This window comes from Plodia interpunctella, chromosome 14 (genome assembly GCF_027563975.2).
Source record: "Plodia interpunctella isolate USDA-ARS_2022_Savannah chromosome 14, ilPloInte3.2, whole genome shotgun sequence".
Lineage (NCBI taxonomy): Eukaryota > Metazoa > Arthropoda > Insecta > Lepidoptera > Pyralidae > Plodia > Plodia interpunctella.
Window position 1 is genome coordinate 9152837 of NC_071307.1, and position 24025 is coordinate 9176861.

At 35.4% G+C, this 24025-nt stretch overlaps 1 protein-coding gene across 3 annotated transcripts in view; it reads left to right on the top strand.

The window, feature by feature from the left end:
- Nucleotides 1-24025, top strand: part of LOC128675506 (uncharacterized protein) — a 152885-nt gene that overhangs the window by 106433 nt on the left and 22427 nt on the right. For all 3 annotated transcript variants that reach the window (XM_053754958.2, XM_053754957.2, XM_053754959.2), the window contains 5 exons: nt 18842-19099; nt 20362-20508; nt 21057-21137; nt 22243-22387; nt 23743-23915. In XM_053754958.2, coding sequence (XP_053610933.1) covers nt 18842-19099; nt 20362-20508; nt 21057-21137; nt 22243-22387; nt 23743-23915 — 804 coding nt within the window. The remainder of the gene's footprint in view (nt 1-18841; nt 19100-20361; nt 20509-21056; nt 21138-22242; nt 22388-23742; nt 23916-24025) is intronic.

Here is a 24025-nt window from a genome sequence, read left to right on the forward strand (position 1 = left end):
AATATAATATAATTTCACTTGAAAATAGTAAGTATTTAAACAACAAAAGACGATAATTTTGTGACACTTTACTAATTAAAGTATATTAGTTTATTATATTATTATACTCTGAAATAGTAAAGTTACTTCAAATTAAAAATAAAGTTCGGTCGAATGGAACGAAGGCAAAATCCGCCACAATACTTGTCAATTACAATGTCCTAAAATAATAGATAAATTTAAAACTAAATAATCTACCCTAAAATTATGAAGTACTTAAAATTATCTTAAGTATCTTAAAAGGCGAAATATTCACATTCTATTCACATCTGCATAAGAATCCCTAGACAGCATTCCCGCGCTGAATGGCAATACTTTTTGTTCTTGCCTTGCAAGGGTCACCCCTACCACGTCCTGGCCTATGAGGCAACGGATCGTGTTGCCTGGCGAGGCTGCTTGCTCAGTCAAGACCCGTGTGACGTCGCAACGTCCCAGCCTCCAAGGTATAAACGACATCACATGCTGTGAAAATTAAGCTTAATGAAAATTGTTATCCACATGAACAGTTCTCATTCTCGCGTGGTTAAATTCGGGACTATGGGGCCGAGAAGCCCGCTACGTAAAAAATAAACGCACAATTTTGAAGATTCTGCTGTTTTTGCCAACGATCAGCCTATATACCCTTCTTAGGGGTGTTTTTCTTGTCTATCTGCTGCGTCTGTTATGGGGTGCATCTTTGCTGCCTCTACGGCGTCCACAGGATATGGAGTGGTCGTATTTGAGACCACAAGACCACAAGTATATATCACCATCGTCAGATATATACAATGTTCTTTCTAATAAAAAAAAGTAAAAATTTACCTTTCCATTAAATTAGATATACAGATTTTTCCAGGACATTTTAATTGTGCTTTGAACGTTGATGAACAAGATGTTCAGATTTATTAATTTATCACAAAACACTACAATTATATCGTGAATAATTAAAAATCGAGAAAATGTGACTTTCTTTTATGATGCTTTCCAATTTTCTGTATTTGATTTTTTTTCGATTGTGAAACATGTGTCATTTGTATGATTTACTTTTAAACTTGGAACGAAATTTAAATGTATTATTACGTGCCAGGCTCGTATTCTTTCATCATATAAAAAAGTTCGGTATACATAATAAAAATACTGATATGCAAATGCAAAAATTGTATGAAGTTTTGACCAAAGTACTTACTAAATTATAGCCCATGGAATTATACGTTCTCCGAGTACGAAGTAATTATTAAATCCATGTTAAATCCTTGGTTTTGACGTAAACGCACGTCAATGTCAAAACCTATAGAAAAAAGGAACAACGCAGCACGACTGAGCAAGAAGACCATGGATTTAGTAAGTACACTGTACTCTACTAATTCCACACACACAGCGGCTAGATTGGACGTGGACAGTGCTATTATGAAACACTGGACTCGCGTTCATCAAGCCAATGACACTACACCGTCAAAAAACTTTAATGTAGATTTACTAACATAGTTATAAGTTCCTATGTTACTAACACTATATGGGCTATGCCTGCAATAAATGATTTTTATTTTATTTATTTATTTTTTTTTAAACTCTATGCTTCACTTACTCTGAGTCATTTACACCATCAACGTTAAATCAATGTTGATTTTCAGTCTAGCGAAACTAAGATGATAAATATTTAACTAAATGAATATTATAATTTTTAAACCTTGTCAGTAATTGCGACGAGAATCAAGGTTTTGCTAAAACAAATTCAAATTGAAATCATTTATTCAGAAATTAGACCTTCACAGGCACTTTTTCTCGTCAATTTTAATATTTATAGTTATTTCTCACAAGCTACAAACTACTGGCATTTCGGAACGACCACTGCTGAGAGGAAATGCCGAAAGAAACTCATTTGAACAGTGTTGGTCCCTATCATGCCAGATCGGCTTACCATTATTGTTTCTTACAATGTTTTTTTTCTAATAATATATAAAAGTACATAATGTACATAGTCAAAAGGTATATCAAAACAGGTTATGATTGTGATCCGAGTGCTGATTATAATATATAGATAGATGTGAAACAACTTACATGAAAATATATGAGAAACGAGATGACCAGTTCCCTCTGGCAGCACCCGTTCACACAAACCCGTGGCTTCACAAGCCAAACTAATATGTATGCTAGTAAGTTCAACTTAATAATTATATTATGAAAACACCATAATCACGCATCAAACGACAATTAATTTCTCAACCCTAGAGAACTAATAAAAACGTCTAGAGGCGACTTCGGGAGTTTTATTAGAGAATCTAATGAAAACCCAGCTGATTTACCTACATGTGGCAGCTCCGCCATAGAAGCTAGCTATTACTAGAAGTGGCGATAACATTTTAGTCGCTAGTGAGTGTCTCAGTGGAAATATATCTTATTGAAGCAAATTATTTTTTATTTGATAAAATAATAGTTATTAATTTTAAAAAATTAAAGGGAATCGCCTTATATGCATGTCGAATAAACTTATAAAGCGAATAAAGAGATAAGGAAAAAGCATAGTAATGGCTGCGACGCACTTATGTGAGGAAGAAACTGGGAAATCTTTCAGGTGTGAAAGAGAGAGACTTTTTTGAAAATTTACATATAGATATATAGAATATACATTAACTGAACTGAATTTCTGGTTCAAACCCGGTAACACCAGATTTCACGTTTAATTTCATTGTGCTACAAATAATTCCATTATGTACCTATTATAATGGTTAAACAAAACGTAAATTTATGATTTTAAAAGAAGAAAATCTTTAATGAATAATGGCAGTTTTTCTTATCGTTATAGTTTACTATCGAAAAATATTATCATATACTTCTAATGCATGTCTCCCGATATTTCCACTTCCTGACATCCTGACAAAACTCACTCGCTACCTCTATGCTCATCGCTGTCTTCATTCGATGACGGTTATATATCAACAAGATTAACCCTACAAGGATCCCCAAAGTTTTCATTTCAATCAAACCCCAATGCACCCGAACTTAATAACATCGCAGCAAACACGTGATCCTGCATTGCATGCAATATATAAAAGCAATTTCTCATGCCGGCAACATTTTGAATATTTCCGAGACATTCGAGTACACAACAACCTATCTACGAGTTAAGTTTATGTTACGGTATTCCGGATATTTTACAAATGGCGGCCACATTCTCATTGTATATTTTGCATAAATTCATCTCTTTTAAAATAAGAATACAATTCTTGCGGAACCTGGAAAACGCTACGATAATGTCTAGATTAATTTTGTGAAAATTTTAAATCTTCCCAATTCTATTTACCAATTTTTAATTTTAATTTTAATTTTCTTCTACTATACTGTATACTACTATACAATTAATATAATTAACCACAAAAAAATTTTAATAATCGCGCAAGACTACATCTCAATATCTGACTGCGTTTTCATATATATTTTATTCTCTTTATTTATTTCTACCTGTTATAAAAATGTTAATTCTGTCATGTCATTTTGTTCTGATCGTGACGTGAGCCATACTCCTTATCCATCTATAAGGAAGGCCAGTGCCCCAGCTATGGGGTTGTTTAAGCGGCGGATGATGAATAACTAAAACAATGCCACATCTATAACTTTTTGTATCTATTTCATCAAATGTTAATATCTAAGGAATTTGCCCTTTAAGATTCATGTAGCGGGATTATCACCGCGGTTAGCAGGCAACCGTTAATGTTTATTACTGAACTGTGCATGTGATGAAGATGGGGTTTTATCTATGGGGGAAAGGTATTCAGAGTTTCTGGAATAATTTATCATACCACATCAAAAATAGTGTCAAATATAACATGACTAAACTAGTGGTTCGCCGCGAAGACCTTATCCTCGCGAACACGATAAGTTTTTGATGAGTACATACACACACACACATCCATATAAAAAACATAATATATCTTCCTCAGGAATCACACTAGCTATTGGTGAAGATCGCATGAAAATACGTGCAGTACTTACTTTTTGAGATAACAGACAGACGCGGCAGAGGATTTTATAGGATCAACTTCAAATCAATTAACAAAACATATATTGAAAAATAATTTATATATATATTGAAACATAACTTGAAAAAACAATTTACAGATCAGAAATAGAATATGTGATAAGCACTTTAAGTAAATGACACAACGTTATAATAAACAAAGTGAAATATTTTCGAAGTTAACAGAAATAATCTTAAGTGTTGTTGCCAATAAAGTAAATACAAATGTCGGTAATTGGTATATAATATATTTCCAATAATCAAAACACTCGATACCCTTTTTCAAACTGTAAAACATTGAAAGTACAAATTTTACTAATTAAAAATGAAATCAAGCAAACAACATATGTATAACTTTTCTAATTAACACTTTAATCCAACGATTATTTCTCACAAATGCTTAACTTTTACTGGAACAATTCCTAACTGTTTTAATAGCTATTACGGGAGTTACGCGGGGGCGCAGTGGTAAAGTGCTTGCCTCTGAACCGAGAGGTCCCGGGTTCGATCCCCGGTCGGGTCATTATGGAAAATGATCTTTTTCTGATTGGCCCGGGTCTTGGATGTTTATCTATATATATGTTTGTTATAAAATATAGTATCGTTGAGTTAGTATCCCATAACACAAGTCGCGAACTTACTTTGGGGCTAGCTCAATCTTTGTAATTTGTCCTGATATATTTATTTATTTATTTTATCAATTACTAGTTACTAGTTTACCCGCGCCTTCGTCCGCCTAAATTCCCTCGGGAACAGTTTTTTCTTCATATTAAAATGGGATTGGGAAAGTTGAAATAAAATTTCCACAGCACATTTAAAATAAAATACACACAGCGGCATCTAGTGTTTATTGTTAAGCTGATACTGATACTGATAAAGTATCAGATAGCCTAAATGTAACATATCATACAGTAAAAAATTGTGTTTCACAAGTGCTGGATAGAGCTAACTGGCCAATCACATCAGGCACTTTTATCTAGAAGTTACTTTATCTGTCAGATTACAATGTGATATTCAATCAGAAAGCGGAGTGGAATATTTGTCAGAAATGTGTTACAATAACTTTTTATGGAAGATTCGAACCTGGGACCTTTCGATCACAGGCGATTTTCAGTGACAGTAAACGAACAAGAACATGTCGAAATTAGTTCACTCAATGTATAATATGCACGAATTTCATCTCAGAATCTAGTGGGATACAAGTTTAATAACGTTGACATTTAGTCTAAGAGCTAGCGACGCGTAATTTAACTAAACATTTAGCTTGACATAGAGTGTGCAACTCTCGAGGTGTCTCGCAAGATCGCGTATGTAAAAGCTACTAGTTTTTAGACATAGATTGTGTAGAACTGTATATAAATTTTAGCTAGACACGTAATTGAACAAGTTATTACGTAGGTATCTACATGTTGGGTAGAATTAAGTTTAGAATTAAAATAAGATTTGTACAAGATGATATGCATTTACATATATCAAATATCTAAAATTACTACCATTTTAGTAAATACTAACCACCCAACCCGGCCTCGCATGAAGTCTAAAAACCTACGGGAATAAATATTCTAAACAGTGAAATCCGTTTGAAAATCCATAGTGTGGTTTAAAAGTAGATAGCTTAGAAACAGCGTGGACGGTGATTTTTTTTTTACTACTTAGTGACTAAGATAAAATATTAATATGAAAACCAAAGCAATAAGAAATAACTAGATTTTGCGACTGGAACAGTTATTTTTCTGGAATGAAGTTATTCTTCTATATGCTTCAAACTACATGTATGCAATTTACTCGACAAAATTTCAAGAAGATTGGTCGAGTAGATAGAACTTTGAGAGGTAACAAACAAACAAACTTTCTTTCGCATATATTAGGATCTATGAATCAAGACCGTTAAAAAGTCTTGTTATTATCATAGTGTTATATATTGAAACAAATGTATACTTTATAGTTCTCTGTAAAACACCCGAAAATAAAGTAAATAAAATCAATTTTCTCTGTTAGGTTTCAAACGCATGCCTTTCATATTTACATTTCATTATCATTGTCTTGCTCGTCTGTCGGTCCGTCTGTCAATTATTTATGTCATTCTGGGAATACCTCGCGAAAGGAGAATAATGTGAGCTTGATTTAAGTAAAAAATAAATAAACAAAAATATATACTTATTTTAGTACTAGCTGACAAATTGAACAGTCAAATTGTAACAGTAATAACGTACCTGCCATAAGGTTAATAAATTAATAAATAATTCAATCAAATCAGTATATTCAATAAATATACTTATTAAATAAACTCGTTTTTCAAAAACAAGGGAGAGCCATATTGGCGCTAAAAATCTATATAAATGGCGGAAAAATCGTGTCTGTCGGAGTATATTTATTTTATTAGGTTTATGAGTATATTTTGTATAAACAGAAATACTTTGACTCGGAACTATCGCAGTGTATGACATAAGTAGTCTAGTGACAGATAGACAGACAGACTCTTTAGATACGGAACACTAAAAAAAAACACCAAACCAAGATATTAAAGCAAATGTGAAATTACAATTTTCTGAGAAATCCTATCAAAACGAAATCCTTTGCCCTGTGATAAAATAGGTATGTAAAATAAAAACTGAAGCAGTAATTCTCGACGATTAAACTACAAAGCTGGCGAATGAAAGGCTTTTGGGTTCGTCAACTCTTTCGTACAAACATACACACATATTGTTATACTCTTTGATAATCCTCTGAAATGTGAACAACCGATTATGCTTCCCGAGGCGAATAATGTTGGAAAACGATATTTAACTGACTGCAAAATAAACATACATATATACATATTTTGTAAAGCAAAGTCATCTGCTGCGTCTGTCTGTCTGCCTGTTCGCGATAAATTCTAAAACTACTACACGGATTTTCATGTGGTTTTCACCAATAGATAGCTTAGAGGAAGGTTGAGGAAGGTGTATAATCAGTTATGTTTTTACCCGAGCAAAGCCGGGACAGACCGCGTATACAAATATGCAATGTATTATACTAGCATAAACCTTCGGGACAAATTGTCTAAATATCGGTGAAAACTGCATCAAAAACCGTTGCGTGGTTTCAAAGAAAAAAGCTTAGACAGACAGAGGAGGACCGCATTGTTTTATAGAGATGTAAGTATTTTTTTATTTAAATGTAAAAAAAAGCAAATCCATACGAATAATTTAAAAAAAGATATGTATTTTTTGTTTGAGATAATTTTAATTAAAACGTAATAAACAGAAACAATTAACAAGATCCGTAGTCAACGAATTTAATTATTAACCTGCATTTTTCAGTAAACTGCCTCTGCACAACCGACTGGTTAGTGTTGTAGCAATAAATGACTATAACAATCTATCGACTACGTAACAGGTTAAAGTAAGAATAATGTTTTTTCATTCAAAACTCTGTCCCTGTTGTACAAAAGTATAGTGCAGCTAAAGTATAATTTGTCACGTTCTCTTCAATGCCAAATATTGTAGACTGCGGCAGTGACAAAACATTCTTTCAACTTAAAGTATGCTTTAACTTTTTTATGAACAACATGATGAGCTCATAACTTACCTATTACTATGACGTTGATGGATCTCTCTCTTACTCTCTCATCTCTGCATGTTTCGAGTTTCATTCGGGGTTGTGAAGCCGCGAAGCCCGTGGTCAGCGTAAAAAGAAACATTAAAATTTTGAAGATTCGGCTGTGATTTTACAAAAAGCCGCCTGATAGAAGTCAAACCCTCCTTGGGAACGCTATTCTTGTCTATCAGCTACCTAGGCTGTGTATCCATAACCTTTTACGTCATCCACGGAAGGACATGGAACCTATTCTAGGAAACACACGCCACCACACCGCCACGCCGCTTTGAATAGTTGTATAGTGTAGTGTAGTTGACCATTTGTAAAGACCGCATTACATCTAAATGTTTTTTCTATCTGTCTATCTATCTATCTATATTGCTGAGATACATAGTGAAGCAATTAGCAAAAAGTATAAATGAAGTAATTAGCTATAGAGAGGCAGCAATGGAAGCAACTCCACCGACAAGAGCCTCGCTCTTAAATTACAAGTTTTAGGCTAAATATTTGGGCTATCAAACATTGTATGAAAAAATAAATTACCTATTAACAAAGGGTGTTTATATTTGCAAAAGATACTAACTGAAATAAAACTTACGTGATAAGGCTATGTATCTCAGCAATATTTTATCGATAAAATTTGTTTATCGATAAAATTCCAATTTAATCTTAATAATTAATAAAATTCCATCTTTGACATATTCCTCAGTTAATTCTTTTTCAAAAAGGCCCTTGTTTGAAATATTCTTTCTCAAAAGAAAGAAAGAAAGAAATCATTTATTCGGCAAACACATAAAATCCAAACATACAAAAGAGTAACAAATATATATCGAATAAAATATGTAAGCCGAAATGGCGACCAGCTCAGCATGGTGCCAAGGTATCAAGCCAAGGCGCTGATTTTCAGCTGGAACCAAGTACAAAAGTAGGTATGGCGGCAAAATAAACAAGTTAATATGTACGGAAACAGAAACAAACAAAAACAAACAACAGCAAACAATAGGATTAAACATATGACTTAGGAAAAAATGTAAAAAAAGGAATAAGGATAAATTACATGGAAGCTATGGAAAATATATATATATATATAAAGTATAAATATGAACCTAAAAATAATTCAATGTATTGCCCTCAAAAAGGCATGCGGTGTTTATCGATAGTTATCGATACAACACTATTCGGCAGCAGCTCTGTTTTTCACATCATTAAACTGTTGCGAACTCCCTGACTTAGATTTCCCACTGGATCCCCGACTACTTTCCGAATTCATTGCTACTTTTTACTTTTGTTTTATTATAAATCGGTCGCCCGAAATTACTTTTTTCACCTTTTATGTGTTTTTATATGACGGTCCTTTAAATAAGTCTGTTTGTCGACCTCGGCGGCGCAGTGGTAAAGTGCTTGCCTCTGAACCGTGAGGTCCCGGGTTCGATCCCCGGTCGGGTCATAATGGAAAATGATATTTTTCTGATTGGCCCGGGTCTTGGATGTTTATCTATATATCTATTTGTTACAAAATATACTATCGTTGAGTTAGAATCCCATAACACAAGTCTGGTACTTAGTTTGGGACTAGTTCAATCTGTGTGCTTTGTCCTTATTTATTTATTTATTTTAAGTGTATTTTAGTGTGATACCTGAGTTAATACGAGTCATGATATTCGCAAGAACTTGTTCGTATGACTACAAAATTTATATGATAATTTAACAGCTAGAAGGGCTGGAAAAATTGCGTTTCATGATAATCATGATGACAGAGGCCAAGAATCGTCGAGAGGTCGTCATCCAAATGAATTATATTTATAATTTTAATAAAGAAGACAATGGAAAAAAAATGATCGCGACGAATTGAGAAACTCCTCCTTTTATTTAAGGTGGGTTAAAAATAGATCTTGAATGGAATTAGAGCACCGACATTAGAATTGGTCACGTAGTTCTATCCCATTGCGTGGGCTGAACATTACTTAAATATTTTATATTACAAGTTTATTTGTTAGAGAAATTGAAAACCCCCCGACTTTCAATATTCATTTCGCTACAACTTTTGAACGGCTGAACCGATTTTCATGAAACATAGCTAAGAACACTCGGGATAAAATTATCTATGACCCAAAAAAAAAAAACTAAACGAAAATCGGTTAATCCGTTTTTTTACACAGATACATAGACGAACACGTTAAACTTATAACACCCCTCTTTTTGCGTCGGGGGTTAATAAAAATGTAATTCCAAAGAATCTTCTCTATTTATTGACAAACGCCCCATCGTAAAAACTAATAGGTTATTCCCCTTCGTACCTTTCCGCGAAATAACGTACACAAGCGACTTTAATCATACTTACATTTTCCATTTCTTTCGCATAAGAAATACCCAGAATATAACTCTTTGATAGCACCAAATTATTCATCGTATGCAATCTCCACTTTTTATGATACAAAAAAATAAAATTTCCCTCCAAAATTTGACTTTAAGATGAACATCGTAAAGTGTAATTTTCTTTGAGGAGTTGATGTAAATATTTATATGGAACAAGGGTTAGGTTGGTACTTTTAATGGTACCTAAAGTGGGATACCGTCTTGCCCTCGTGAATAGTAATGGAGTATTGGATCGTATGTCCGAAATTGTGGGAATTGCCCGAGGAAAGTGCGCATCGACCAATAAAATGGCCGCGTGGCTATATGAGAAACGATTGAAAATGTTTATTGCTTTCTGAGTGAAAAGTGAAAAATCGAGAACTGTAGAATTGTTAGTTTTTTGACGTGACAACGTCTTAAATTAGGTTGCGGCTGGGAGTCACTTATGAAAAAGTGTAACGCCCGGTAACGTTACGATGAGTCACCGAACGAGAGAGAGGCCCGCCGAATGCCTTGCGTCTCTCTCCCACTCAACTATGATCGGTCTGCCGCGCGCGTAAAAAGACGTTGTCATGTAAAATCTTCGCCCGTAAAACCGACTTTACAGGCAACCATTTTTTTTTTTTTAATACTTGTGTTGAAATATTTGGAACACAGAAATACAAAATTCGTAAACATATAAATATAACGTCTCTATTACGTCAAGAAGGAAAATGATATTTGTCATTTTGATCTGGGTCGTGATTGTTCATATCTATTACGTTTATGTCATAAAAATATAATATCATTGAATTAGTATCCCATAACATAAGTCTCGAACTTACTTTTGGGCAAACTCTATCACATATTTATTTACGGAAAGCATGAACCCAATATCCAAAGTCTAACTCACGAAAAAATTAATCCATAAAAATATATATTCGCATTTACAAATCCATAACACAAGTCTCGAATTTATTTTATGAGGTTAAGTCAATCTGTGTGGTGTGTCATATTGGAAACAATATGGCTGTACACCCAAAACTACTTTTACTTAAGCCAAAAAGGAATCCAAGGATATCGCCCAGTAAATCCTCTGAAGTAAGCCGCGACAAAAGGATTTAAAACTTGAGGATGTCCTTTCACCCCCGGACTGTCGTGATGAGCACGTCTATGGAATGAGATGACAACACTCTCTGGACACACACACAATTGACATGTTTGTCAAGCATTTTACACAATACTGTTGCTATCTTCTTCGCACTATTGAGTATACTTCTAAACAACACAATGTTTGCGATATAAATGATTTATTGCTTCTTCTCACGCGCAAATTGTAACAGTCAATCAAGGGAAAGGCATAACTCAAGATTCTTTCAAATGCCCTACCTAACGAAACCACGTTTTTGGGGTTTCTTGTTAGGTTAACAAATTTAAATTGATACGATACTTAATCATAAATTTCCGACGTGAGTTTGTTATTGAGTTAAATAACTCATCAATTTACAGTATTGATTGGTAGTTCGGTACTTTTGTGCTGGTCTGGTCTGGGAGCGACAAAAAACATAGAATGTACCAGCTGCTTCTTACCCGCGTAGATTATAAAACCCAAGCAAGGAAAATGAAGTTTCATCTAGAAGGTCAGCCTTGCAGCTAAACTAAAGCATCGCGTTTAATTGTGTAACACATTTTGGGTTAACAAAACACATCACTACAAGTACTTGATTTTAAATCCCCTTATGGGATTCATACCGCTTTCATTTTTTCCAATCGGTGTACAGTGCTGCTAGGCCGAAGCTTGACGTGGACGCAGCAATAATGGAAGCGGGTGCTAGAAATGGAGCTGCGCGGGTGCATATCGACCAGCTTCAACTGAGCGATGTGCTCCTGGCCCTCACAAAGCTGAAGCCAAAGCGTTCTGCTGGCCCTGATGGTATTCCAGCTTTTGTCTTTCGCGATTGTCGCATGGTATTGGCTGAACCATTGCTACACATTTACAACCTGTGCTTGGCGGAAGAGGCATTTCCAGATATATGGAAGACAACTCGAGTGGTTCCAGTACCAAAAGGTGGTGCTGCTCATAGCGTGGATGGGTTCAGACCAGTAGCAGTGCTTTCAACACCAGCTAAAGCATTTGATAGCGCATTGCAAACAGCCATATATGATCAGGTAAAGGCGCAGCTGACGGACGCACAGCATGGTTTCCGGCCGGGTCGCAGTACTACCAGTAACTTGCTTTGCTACATGAGGCAACTTACGCTGGTAGTAGATGGTGGGGGGCAGGTGGACGTGGCTTACTTTGATTTTCGGAAGGCGTTCGACACGGTTGATAACGACGTTCTCCTAAAGAAGCTGGCTGGTGTCGGCTGTACTCCACATCTGCTGAAATTTCTAGCCAGTTATTTGAGCGACAGGCAGCAATATGTGGAGTGCGCTGGATTCAGGTCGGACTCGTATTATGTCAGATCAGGAGTAAGCCAAGGCAGCAATCTTGGGCCCTTGGAATTTATCATAATGGTCAACGACCTGCCGGAAGTGCTGGGGGACTCGTCTTGCCTGCTCTTCGCAGACGATCTGAAAATGTATCGATCCATCACGGATGTTAACGATTGTGAGCGTTTCCAGGATGATATAGATAATGTGCTTTCATGGAGCGAAGCCAACAAGCTGAACTTTAATTTATCCAAATGCGTTACCATCACTTTTACTCGAGTTCGTCAACCAATTTATCACGACTATAAAATTGGTGACATGAGTTTAAAGAGGGTCACAGAAGTAAAAGATTTGGGAGTTAAATTCACGGCAGATTTACAGTTTCGGGATCACATTGTTAGCGTCTGTAAGAAAGCTTACAGAAATCTTGGATTTATACTTCGTAGGTCCTACGGGTTCAATAACATAAAAGCAATCATCGCTTTGTATAATGCGTTGGTCAGGAGTAACCTCGAATGCAATGCAGTTATATGGGCACCGCATGAAGCAAAATATAGCCTTATGCTGGAGCGCATTCAAAATAAATTTGTTAGATACCTATATTTCAAGAAATATGCGGTGTATCCCTTCTATCCGCTAATGTACCCTACATTATTTATACTGGGTATGGTAGGATATAACGAGTTGCGAGTTCGTAGAGAGTTGCACCTGGTATCCTATATTTTTAAGCTGCTGAGAGGTAGGCTAACAAATAGCCAGGTCTTAGAGTGCGTTTGCTTTTTTGTCCCAAACAGGTACGTGTGGCGTCGCCGTCGCCCGCGTCTGCTGGCCGTGCCGCGCGGGCGCACTAACTTGTTCAACAAGGGGCCGCTTGCACAAGCACTGCTCACACTTAACCAAGTAGCTGACCGAATAGATTTATTTTCCTGTTCACTGGGTGAATTCACTAGAATTGCACTTTTTGTTATTAGTTATACTTAGGACTCAAATGATTTTTAAGTACCTATTTAATTAATGTAATTAAGTTAGTTACGCTATTATAGGCTAATGCTGTAAAAATAGCTGTAAGGGTGGTGAATAAATAAATAAATAAATAAATAAATTATCATTATGATTTCAGCCCCTTTCCGCCCACTGCTGGCCACAAGGCCACCTTCGCATACGCGAATTATTGGGTTAATAGAAGAAATTCTGACAATTAACTCATTAATTTACATTATTTATCACTAAGTTGATGTGACGATTTCCGGCCGATTTCGGTCATAGGCAACTTCAACGAGTTTGAACTCGCTGGTGTGCTCGCATGAGGCGTATGTACCCAATCTTATTGGTGAACGTTCACAACGGCGTGTGAGCACATCGAGATTGTAGTTGTATTGAGTTATTTCAGGTAGTCATACTTAACAGTCAATAAGTATATCAAAAAACTAAACAACATCAGCAAATTATATGTTGGCCGGTCTCTAAAGCAGTGTGTCACATGACATCAACACCTGAGGTGCTAAAGGAAGTCTTTGTAAGACTTATACGTACTCTAATACCTGTGTGTGACACGCAATCTTTTTCGTACCCTTTTGTGTGTCGTGTTGACTATAAACGTTTCTGACGGAGTTCCTGAGTTATTATAATTTGATTTTGATGAAACTTTCATACATGTACGTACATACAACATCACACCATAGCACATTAACAATAACCTATGCAAATTCGCCCCTAATACCTGCGTCATAAAGATCCAAACGGGGCAACATGACTTGCAGTTGTCTTTACAAAATTATTTGTGAATATAGAACGTAATTAAAGTTGTATATTCGCAATATAAAATTAATTTCGGCGGATTTTTGTTCTGTTTTGAACGATATTATTATCATTAAGCGCCTCTCTCTCTTCTTAGCGATTTTCTGGTTCTTCCTCAGCCGTTGAGCGTCGGAGTCCAGGGTCTATTTTCCTACTTTTTAGTCTCCAAATCGGTCGTCGGCATCCTATGTTGTCATACCATATATTTATACCATATAATATTAAGTGCCAATGTATATTTAACTAGCGGCCCGTTCCGGCTTCGCTCGGGTAAAAACCTCAGGAATTCCTCAGGAATCACACTATTTATTGGTGAAAACCGCATGAAAAAACCATCGAATAGTTTTTGGGTTTATCGCGAACAGACAGAGAGACACGGTAGAGGACTTTGTTTTATAATATTTAAGGATTATATACCTAAACCTTCCTAAGGAATCTATCTATTGGTGAAAACCGCATGAAAATCCATCCAGTAGTTTTTGAGTTTATCGCTTAACAGACAGACAGACTCGGTAGAGGACTTTGTGCCAAAATAGCTAGGCCGATATTGATGAATTTGGCATAGATATACGAGTAGTTAAGGAGCCGAGGTCAAAGATGTATATTGGAGGAGGAGCTCTTCAAAACAGCTTTGAGCTTAAAGCTTATCAAATGGAGCTTTGTAGTACAGTGTATATAACACATATACCATCATACTGAAAATAATTAACTCTTTTGAAGGGAACAAAGCATAATTGCGTCTTTATGATCAAACAAGCGGTTGCCCGTAGCTTCGTCCGCGGCGAGATATCTCTTTTTCATCTTTGCCGGTTGCTTTCGGGGCTGTGACGCCGGGAGCCCAGTCAGCAATAAAATATTACATTTGTAGATTCGACTGCGATTTTACAACCGGCCGCCAGCCTGACGTCAACCCTCTTTGGGAATGCAATTGTTGCCTATCAGCTGCCTACGATATTTCCCTTAGTCGCCACGTGGGCCTATTTAAGAGCGGAACAAAACAAAACAAAACGACCGCAGAAAAATGTATCGGCTTTTGACATACAAATATTCACACTATTTTCCGGTTTTTGGGTTTATAAATTTGATAAAAGTGGCCTATGTTTGCACAGGGGTCTTTAACTATATTGACATGCCAAATCTCATCAAAATCGGTTTAACAGTTCAGCTGTGAAAGCATGACAGACAGTTCGTTTTTATTAAATTTGATGGTATGTAAGAACGAATACTGGTCGTTTAAACGTTAATAATTCTATCAAAGCATATTAGCCCTTAATTGCTTTCCGGCAAAGGGTAATCAAATATTGTTTTGTAATGGCTGCCATACATCAACCTGTAAGGGCCCTTACACACTGTATGGCCGCGTTTAAACTTCTATACATTCAAAATTCATTATATTCTCAGTTTGATTGATATTTAAATTCAAATGCTGCAATTTCGATTTTTAATTTTATCGCACTACAAAAAATTTTTACAAATCGCTCTATTCGATAAATTATGAAGATTCACTGAAGATGGCGTCTAGGCAACGTAGTAAATACTTTTTTAACAAAACTAGGAATGTCACAAGTTTGACCGCTAAGTGTGTCTGTCTGTCTGTGTACGTGGCACCGTAGCTCGACAACGGGTGAACCGATTTGGATGCGGTTTTTTTTTATTTGATAGCAAATTTTTATGCGGTGGTTAGAAATATTTGATATATTTGATCAAAATCGGTTCAACCATTCAAAAGTAGGAGCGAAATGAATATATATATTTTTAATTTGTCTAACAAATAAACTTGTTAAATAGTATTTTTTTCTAACAATCGCCATATATAGAGTTTAAAAACTACATGCCTTATGCATCGACCCTAAGGGATTTAAGAGGGCTCACCCTTGCCCTGCCTAAGGGCATATATATTCCTTGAATCCTACGAATATAAATGTTAAGAGAATCTTGCGCGTATAGTGCGACAAACAGCGAGTTTTTATTCCTAATTCTATAATATATAATTAAATTCTAGAATTTAATTCTTAAACCTGTAATGTTTGCCCCTATTCACACTGAAAGAAAGGAATATTCACACTGGATTTATAGATATAATAATATCTCTATATTCAGTGTGAATATTCCTTTGGAAACTAATATCATATTTTCAATCGACCATTTATTTATTTCTTCAGTTATAGATATGGTGTCTGTGATAAAAACAGTGCTCTGTTCTGCGCCAAATGGCATACAAAATTAATCATGTTAAAAAAGACAAAAAAAATATATGTACATTTCGAAATCAATACAAATTAAGATTGTTAAATTATAATTTCATTTCAAAAGGTATAATGAAATTAAAAAAAAAACTCAACTCAATTTTTTTATTTAAATTATTTTTTTGTTTCGTTTTAATTTTAGCTAGGTAGGTACGTTTAATTTTGTTGTTCTTCATTTATATATATTTTTTAATTTAAGTTTAGTTTAAAATTATTTCAATATTTATTTTAAAAAATTGTAAGCGTCGCCTACCAATAAGTTAAATAATGTGTATTCCTACTTAATTCCTTACAATTTCTTATATGTTTAGTAAGCTGTTATATATTTTGGGTCCCATCTATACATTATTATGTAAAAAATATAGCTATTGTCTATTTGATAGTAGTATAATCAGCAAGCTATTATTTTCTGTAATTATTCAAATAAAATATTATATTTGCAATGCAATATTTTACTTTAACCCAAACATTTCACGCGAAACACCTCAATGAATTCCCAGCTCTCAACTCATAAATACAGTCAATAAAGCCATAACATATTTCGAGAGCAACTCAAACGCTAAACCCCTCATTCCTTGCACGTACAGTATCACAGTATCGCTATCAATAAAGCCCAACCCTCTCCTCATCTAGATTCAGCGCAGCTCTCACACTCTGGGATAAAGAAATCATCGCAAATTGAGCATTGCCGACCGAACTGGCTTCAATTTTCTCCATATTTTCGAAAATGAATCAATATGTATGATAACAACTGCCAAGCGGGTTACCCGTGTTAGTTAAGTAGGTAAGGATATGCTATTTTCGGCCACAGGATTATATTGAAGCCCAGTGGGGAATGTGGGTAATTTTGACAACCTCGGTGGCGCAGTGGTTAAAGTGCTTGCCTCTGAATCGATCCCCGGTCGGGTCATGATGGGAAATGATCTTTTTCTGATTGACCCGGGTCTTGGATGTTTATCTACTTATGTATATGTTATAAAATATGATATCGTTTAGTTACAATATCATAACACAAGACTCGAACTTACTTTGGGGCTAACTCAATCTGTGTGATTTGTTCTAATATATTAATAAAAATATGGGCTGTTTCAAGTCTCGCACTTTGGTGGTATTTGGGAAGCGATTGCAATGTAAGCAAACCTAAACCTTATGACAGAAACACAAGGCTGTGTTTCTTGGTCTAAACGTTAGTTCTATTGAACCGGAACTGAAAGTTTTGAATAGAATAGAATCATTTATTTGCAAGATTTACATAGTCGACTGTAACCAACCGGCATGCAACCGCGCAAATATTTATATATTTTATAGCAATAAAATATTTATATATTTTGGTGAAAAGAAATGATAAATATATTTATTTTTAATTAAAAAATAAAGTATAATAATTTGATTCATTGTAAATATCCGTGGTTCCGAATGTGAAAACTCAAACTCAAATATCTTTATTGCAGTAACTGTGTACAAGGCACAGATGGCACGTACAATTCAATATATTCAACTGTTTTCCTTCAGTTTTCATTCCTTACAGGCATGCAATATTAGCGTTAAGTTACACTTGTAATACTATGTTCTTCTACATATATAAATAAGTGGTACGTACAATGCATACAAAAAGGGAAACCAAGATATGTAACTTAAAAACTCTGAGACCAGCGTCTACAAATCGATTGACCTTACAACCCACATGATAATAGATATAACCTAAAACACTGGACTACAGAGGCAGTTAAGCCAAAAGCGTTAATGGAGATTAATCTTTCCACCGTTAATTGCATGACAAAGCCATCGGCTTAGCCGTTCCATGTCCGATCCTTTGCGTGATTGGCATTATGAAGATTAACCGATCAAACATGAGTCTTGGTGTAGTTTCCGCAAAACTCAGCAGTTGAGCTGGAGAAAACACGTGCCGGTAAGTCGCCTGTAAGAGTGAGTGAGGTCTCATTGCTGCCGTTGCGTTGTGTTCCGTCAACAGAACAACGCAATATTGCATGTTACCACTGCGCATTTCAATGTCAAAAATTGTAAAACGCCAGACTTGCGCAGGAGCGGCAACGCTCTGCGTCGAGAACGTTCTCGGTTAAACCAAACATTTCGAGCATATTATTATACTATTTACTATATTATTTTTTATTTTCTATTTAGATATATAGATAAACTCTTTATTGCACCATTCACAAAGGAGTACAGTTACAACAAGATATTCAAACATAATGAGTGCAAAGGCGGACTTATCGCTAATGCAATTTCTTCCGGCCAACCTTTGGATGGAAAGAGACACAAGTAAACTAAGAGTTAGTAGTTAGGATTGGACGAGAGTATGACAGCAAATAGACACTTATAGAAAGAAAACACATATTGCGCCGATGTCAAATGATAAGATGATGATGATTAACTTTTTTTTTATTTCTCTTGGTTACAGAACAAAAGAATGAATCAGTCGAAAGCGCCAGCACCTCCAACGGCTCTCAAGAAGAAGAGGAAGTCAAAGAAGCCTGGATGAAAGCCCCAGGGGGAGGGGTCGCGGTTAGGAGTGGGGAGGATGCGCTCCTCACGTGCGTGGTGCTGGGTGCTCGGGACAAGCCCGTGCTGTGGCGGCGAGCGAGGGACCTGCAGCTGCTGACTGCTGGATCCGTCAGGGTCACCAGGGACGAGCGCGTGCAGGTCCTGCATGATGACTGTGAGTATATTCTTTCAACTATCGCATACACAACGGACATTTACGATATTATCATGCAACTAATTATAAGTCACGAACACACACTGTTTTGACCAATTCTTTTAAACACGCATAAGCAAATTAATTTTATATATATAATACAAAGAAATACATTCGTTTAAAGCAATTCGTAAAAACCATTTTGAATTAACAAAGTTTCACATTGCAGTGTTTTTAATAGCAGCAGATATTTATATAACCGAGTAAACTGTAAAAATAAAACTCAAAAGAGCAGCTTTATTTATCCTGTCGATAAATCCTTCACTCGAACACTCGCCTTCATTTCAGCAATCCCTACATGCAATATTTTTGACTAAGCCCAAAAGCCTGTAAAAAGAACAAAAGGTAGTTTTTGTGAACAAAAACAGATAAAACAAGTGCTGACACTCGTTTAAAATATAGCTCTGGGGACCTTTTTTTAAGTTCAACTTGTGAGCTCGTGAAAGATCCCTAACTGACAAATAACGAAATGTTTTTCGGGAAACTGTGTAAATATTCAACGGATTATACTGTGTAAATATTGTGTATATATAATTTCGAATGTATAAATGGACTGTGGAATGCGATCAGCTTTTAAAAAATTTACAAGTACCGCAAGACTGGCCGGTTACAAATTATAGTAAAAAAAAATATAGTAGTGAAAAAAACAAAAAGCGCGCCTATTTTCTTGTTGATTTTAAGGACTTGAATGAAAATTGTAATTTACTTGCCTAGTTCTAAATAATTTTATTCTATGTAAATTTTGCAAACTCTAATTAACAGTGTATTAAGCATAGAATGTAATCATTATTATTAAAGGTAGTAAACTGCATTACAGTGTTATTAATAGTTTAATATACAGAATTTTCTCGTCGTAATCAAATGTTGCAAAACTTAATTCTGAACTTACAGCTAGCAATAATATTAATCCTTTTAATCCAGATTTATTGTTTTAGTTCATTTTTTATCGAAAAACGAAAAGTTTCGAATAACTATAAAAACTTAATGTGATTTTGCCTTGTCTAAATGAACATTAATCCTGTAATGTTTATTTTTTGTTATTATTGGTTTGTAAAGGTGTCTATATTGTACAAAACATACAAGTATTTAATAGTTCATACTTAATAGTATAAATAAAATGACATACATATAACATGAAGGGATCTCTCCCACTGAACCAGCGACAGATCGATAAGGTATTAATCACATATTAATCACATTTAACTTTATGCTCTTGTTCGCAGCTGACGAGCCCCTCCAAGGACCTGGCATCGCCAAGGGGGGCGACGTGTGGGCGCTGGTCATCAAGGGCGTGAAGCCCTCTGACGCCGGCCTCTACATGTGCGAGCTAAACACAGAGCCTCCAGTCAGGAGTTTCCATAAATTAGTCGGTAAGTTTACAAATCTTTTCTAAGTTATAAGGCGCTTGATTAAACACTTATTTTCAATCGGACTTATTCTCATTTATATAAGAGCACGTTTTTTATATTAAGATGGTATATTCATCTGTCTGTTATATTTTAAATTAAAATTTAGGATAATATCGAATAGTACATCACTTCTTGCAGTCAAAAATTTGCTTAAAACGATGTCTATAGTCGACTTCTAAAGCACTTACGGCTTTTGGCGGTGAATAGACAAAGCGTTCATTCTTTCCCATCACTAAAGCAGGGATACACACGAAGTTGTTATTTATGACAGGGATACAATCGTTTGGAAACGTCACTGTCATTGCACCATTTCAAATAAGATTATTGTATGCTTGAAACAGAATGGAACGGAAATATGATCGAAGCGGCGCAATAAACTTCACCGGAAACCCTGTAAACTTTGCAAAAATATTCTGTTTAAACCTTTTATATCCATTCAAAAGCTTTATAGGTACCTAATGATATATTTAGTCAAATATATACATACAAATTTGATTTCTTTTTTATAGTGATCTCTCGAGGGCTGACGCCGCCCTTCCAGCAGAACGGTACTGACAGCTACTCTGCCAATGCACCGACACCCTCATCAGGTTGGTCTACCGTCTTTTCAGTCTTCTAGTATTATATTTCTAGTAGGTATTATCTGGCGAAGGAAAACGTGAGGAAACTGCACTCAATGTAATTTATGATTCACCTGGGTGTGAAATCGAAAAGGCAAACAAATCCATTAATAGGAAGTGCGTGTGTTATATTCCATTTATTCAATTCAATACGTTTGAACAAAGGTTATATAATAGGTATAATATATTGGAATGAGCTTCTCTATGTCCCGCCATAAGGCATACGAAATTTCTGTCATAGGTTTTACAAAATGAAGTTACATAATATTTATATAAAGTGTCTACATAATTTATCTAATTGTCAGGTACATAATTACATTAAAAGATTAAAAAATACTTAATTAAATTAATTGAAATTATCAGTAACAGAATAATAAGCTTTTTTGATAAGTCGCTTTGATAGTTCTCTTTTAAAGGTATGTTAGTTATTTGTAATTCTTAGATTTCCAGACAATTTATTGTACAGTTTAGGAGCCATTATATACACAGTATACACACTTTTATGGAGAAATACAGTGTTTGTTGGCAATAAATGTAGTTTGTCTGAGCGACGTTACGAGCTAGGAAAACGTCCTGAATTTTAGAGGCATTTCCCCAGAAAATAATACCGTATCTTAGGGTGGGGGCAATATATCCATGATTAGCCGTAAGAAGGGCATTTTGGTTTGCTACTTTATCTAACATGAACAAAGCAAATTAAAATTGTTTAAGCTTTTTACTAACATGGTCCAGATGGGTTTTCCAAGTCATGTCGTTATTGATAAACCGTCCTAAAAATTTAGTTTCCTTTGTTTCTTTAATAGTTTGATCAATATAGTTTATACGTTTATATTATTAAATCATCCTCAGCTATGAGGAATATAACATTTATTGTTTCTACTACGAACCAACTTTGTACAATTCATCGTAAAATAATTCAGCTGCCATGTTTTGGTCTATAAAATCACAAAACGACCATAAACATCTAAATTATTCTTCAATAGATAATTCTCTGGTCTCATCCTTTTGTCATTTTATTTCCACATTTCTGGAATTCCTAAAAAAATTACATTCTAAAGGAATATTTTCATTCTAGTGGCCTTGGCTCACAACTACACAGACTGTTGCGTCACCGCCAACGTGTCCAAGGCCTGCCTGGGCTTCTGCAGCATCCAGACCATCCTCGAAGGCACGGGCCAGGACCCGGAGACTTGCCAACCCGACTTCCCTGCTATCGTCAAGTAAGTATCATCATCATTCAATTACATAAACCCATTGGAGCTCTTTTTTGTGTTACTATTTTATCCATGTAGAGTATTAAGATTAAGGACATATTCGTTAAACCATTTGATGTTACCGTCGTTTCGCTTTGTCTCAGCGTCATATATACCCTTTTCTCATACATGCCTTTTTTACCTGTTTGACTTTCACAAACGACATCGAAGAAGAATCAGCTATCAGACTCTGTGTTTTTCCTTCGCTTCGAATCCAGCATCAAAGGCTGAAGTGAAAATCCATTAACTCAGCCTTTCCCAAAATCTGGTTCCAATCTATAAAGAATTGTGAAGGATTTATTCACAAGATTATATTATCTTCGAAATTGTCCACAATTCACTCAAACTTCAAAAGATTCTTCATCTTACAATCCTGATTACTGTTACCACTATTATTAAAAATCACAAAGCTTAAATAATAATTCCTTTCTGACAATAAAACCGGGAAACTTTTGCCGCAGCTTTGAAGCTTAGAAACGAAGTTAGGTTTGTTTAGCGTCGTCGATATTGGGGCCAATCTAACTTCAGTATAACTGAACACGGATCGAACTATTGAGACACTTTGAAACAATTGAGAATCTTAAACTATGACTTCACAGAAACTCTGCTGACCACGAGAATTCTTAGCAATATCTGAAGAAAACTTCGGCTAAGAATATAAGATAACAGTTTAAGAGTTCATTTAGTTTAAAGCTACTTTCTCCATTATCCTACTTTACAATTTATTTAGCCATCCAGATTTTTGAAGGACATTCATTCTGCAAAAGATACGAAAGACATTTAGTATGATCATTGGTTTTGGTATAACAATACCATAGATAAAACGAGACTCATTGGCTATTTGACTGGGTATAAAAAGAAAGTCACAAGGTAATTGCAGTAATTATGCGATTTAAATGTTTTACGGCAGTAATGTATTATGACGTCAAGATTTTTGGAGTCAAAATTCATTCATAATATACTTTATCGAAAATAAAAAAAATTAAAATTACGTAATCAATAAAACTGACCAATTAAAGTGACGTTTCATTATTGTATTTAGTTATTTAAATACCTTTATGTATTATTTTTTTAACCATTCAAGTAGCCGATTGTATGTCATATATAATCCATATTACTTGACATTAATAAATAACAACAATAAAAGGTGAGTTGCACCATTCAGTTTGACGTTGATTTTAATCGGCGCGCCACTGACCTTTACACAAAATGACTTTACGTTTTTCTGAGTACGTTAAAATTAACGTCATAGTTAACGGTGCAACTCACCCTAAGAATTACTAACTTCCCTACTCTAAGAATTACTAAACCCTGTTACACAGATGCATGGCAGACGGCCGGAACCACGTGCCGTGCTGCGTCCAGGAACGCGTCCCGGACATTTGTCAGGACGTCTGTCGTGGAGAGTTCACTCCAGTCACGGACAACATCAAGACTCACTACTCCTGCGCATCTTACATGGAGAAGACGCTGGCTTGTATCGTTGAAGGGATTGGTACGTTGTTAGTTTTGTGATACGGGCATTACTCTTGAATATAAATTACTAGCTTTTGCCCCGCGGCTTCGCCCGCATGAATCCCATAGGGTATATACCATAGGATATGG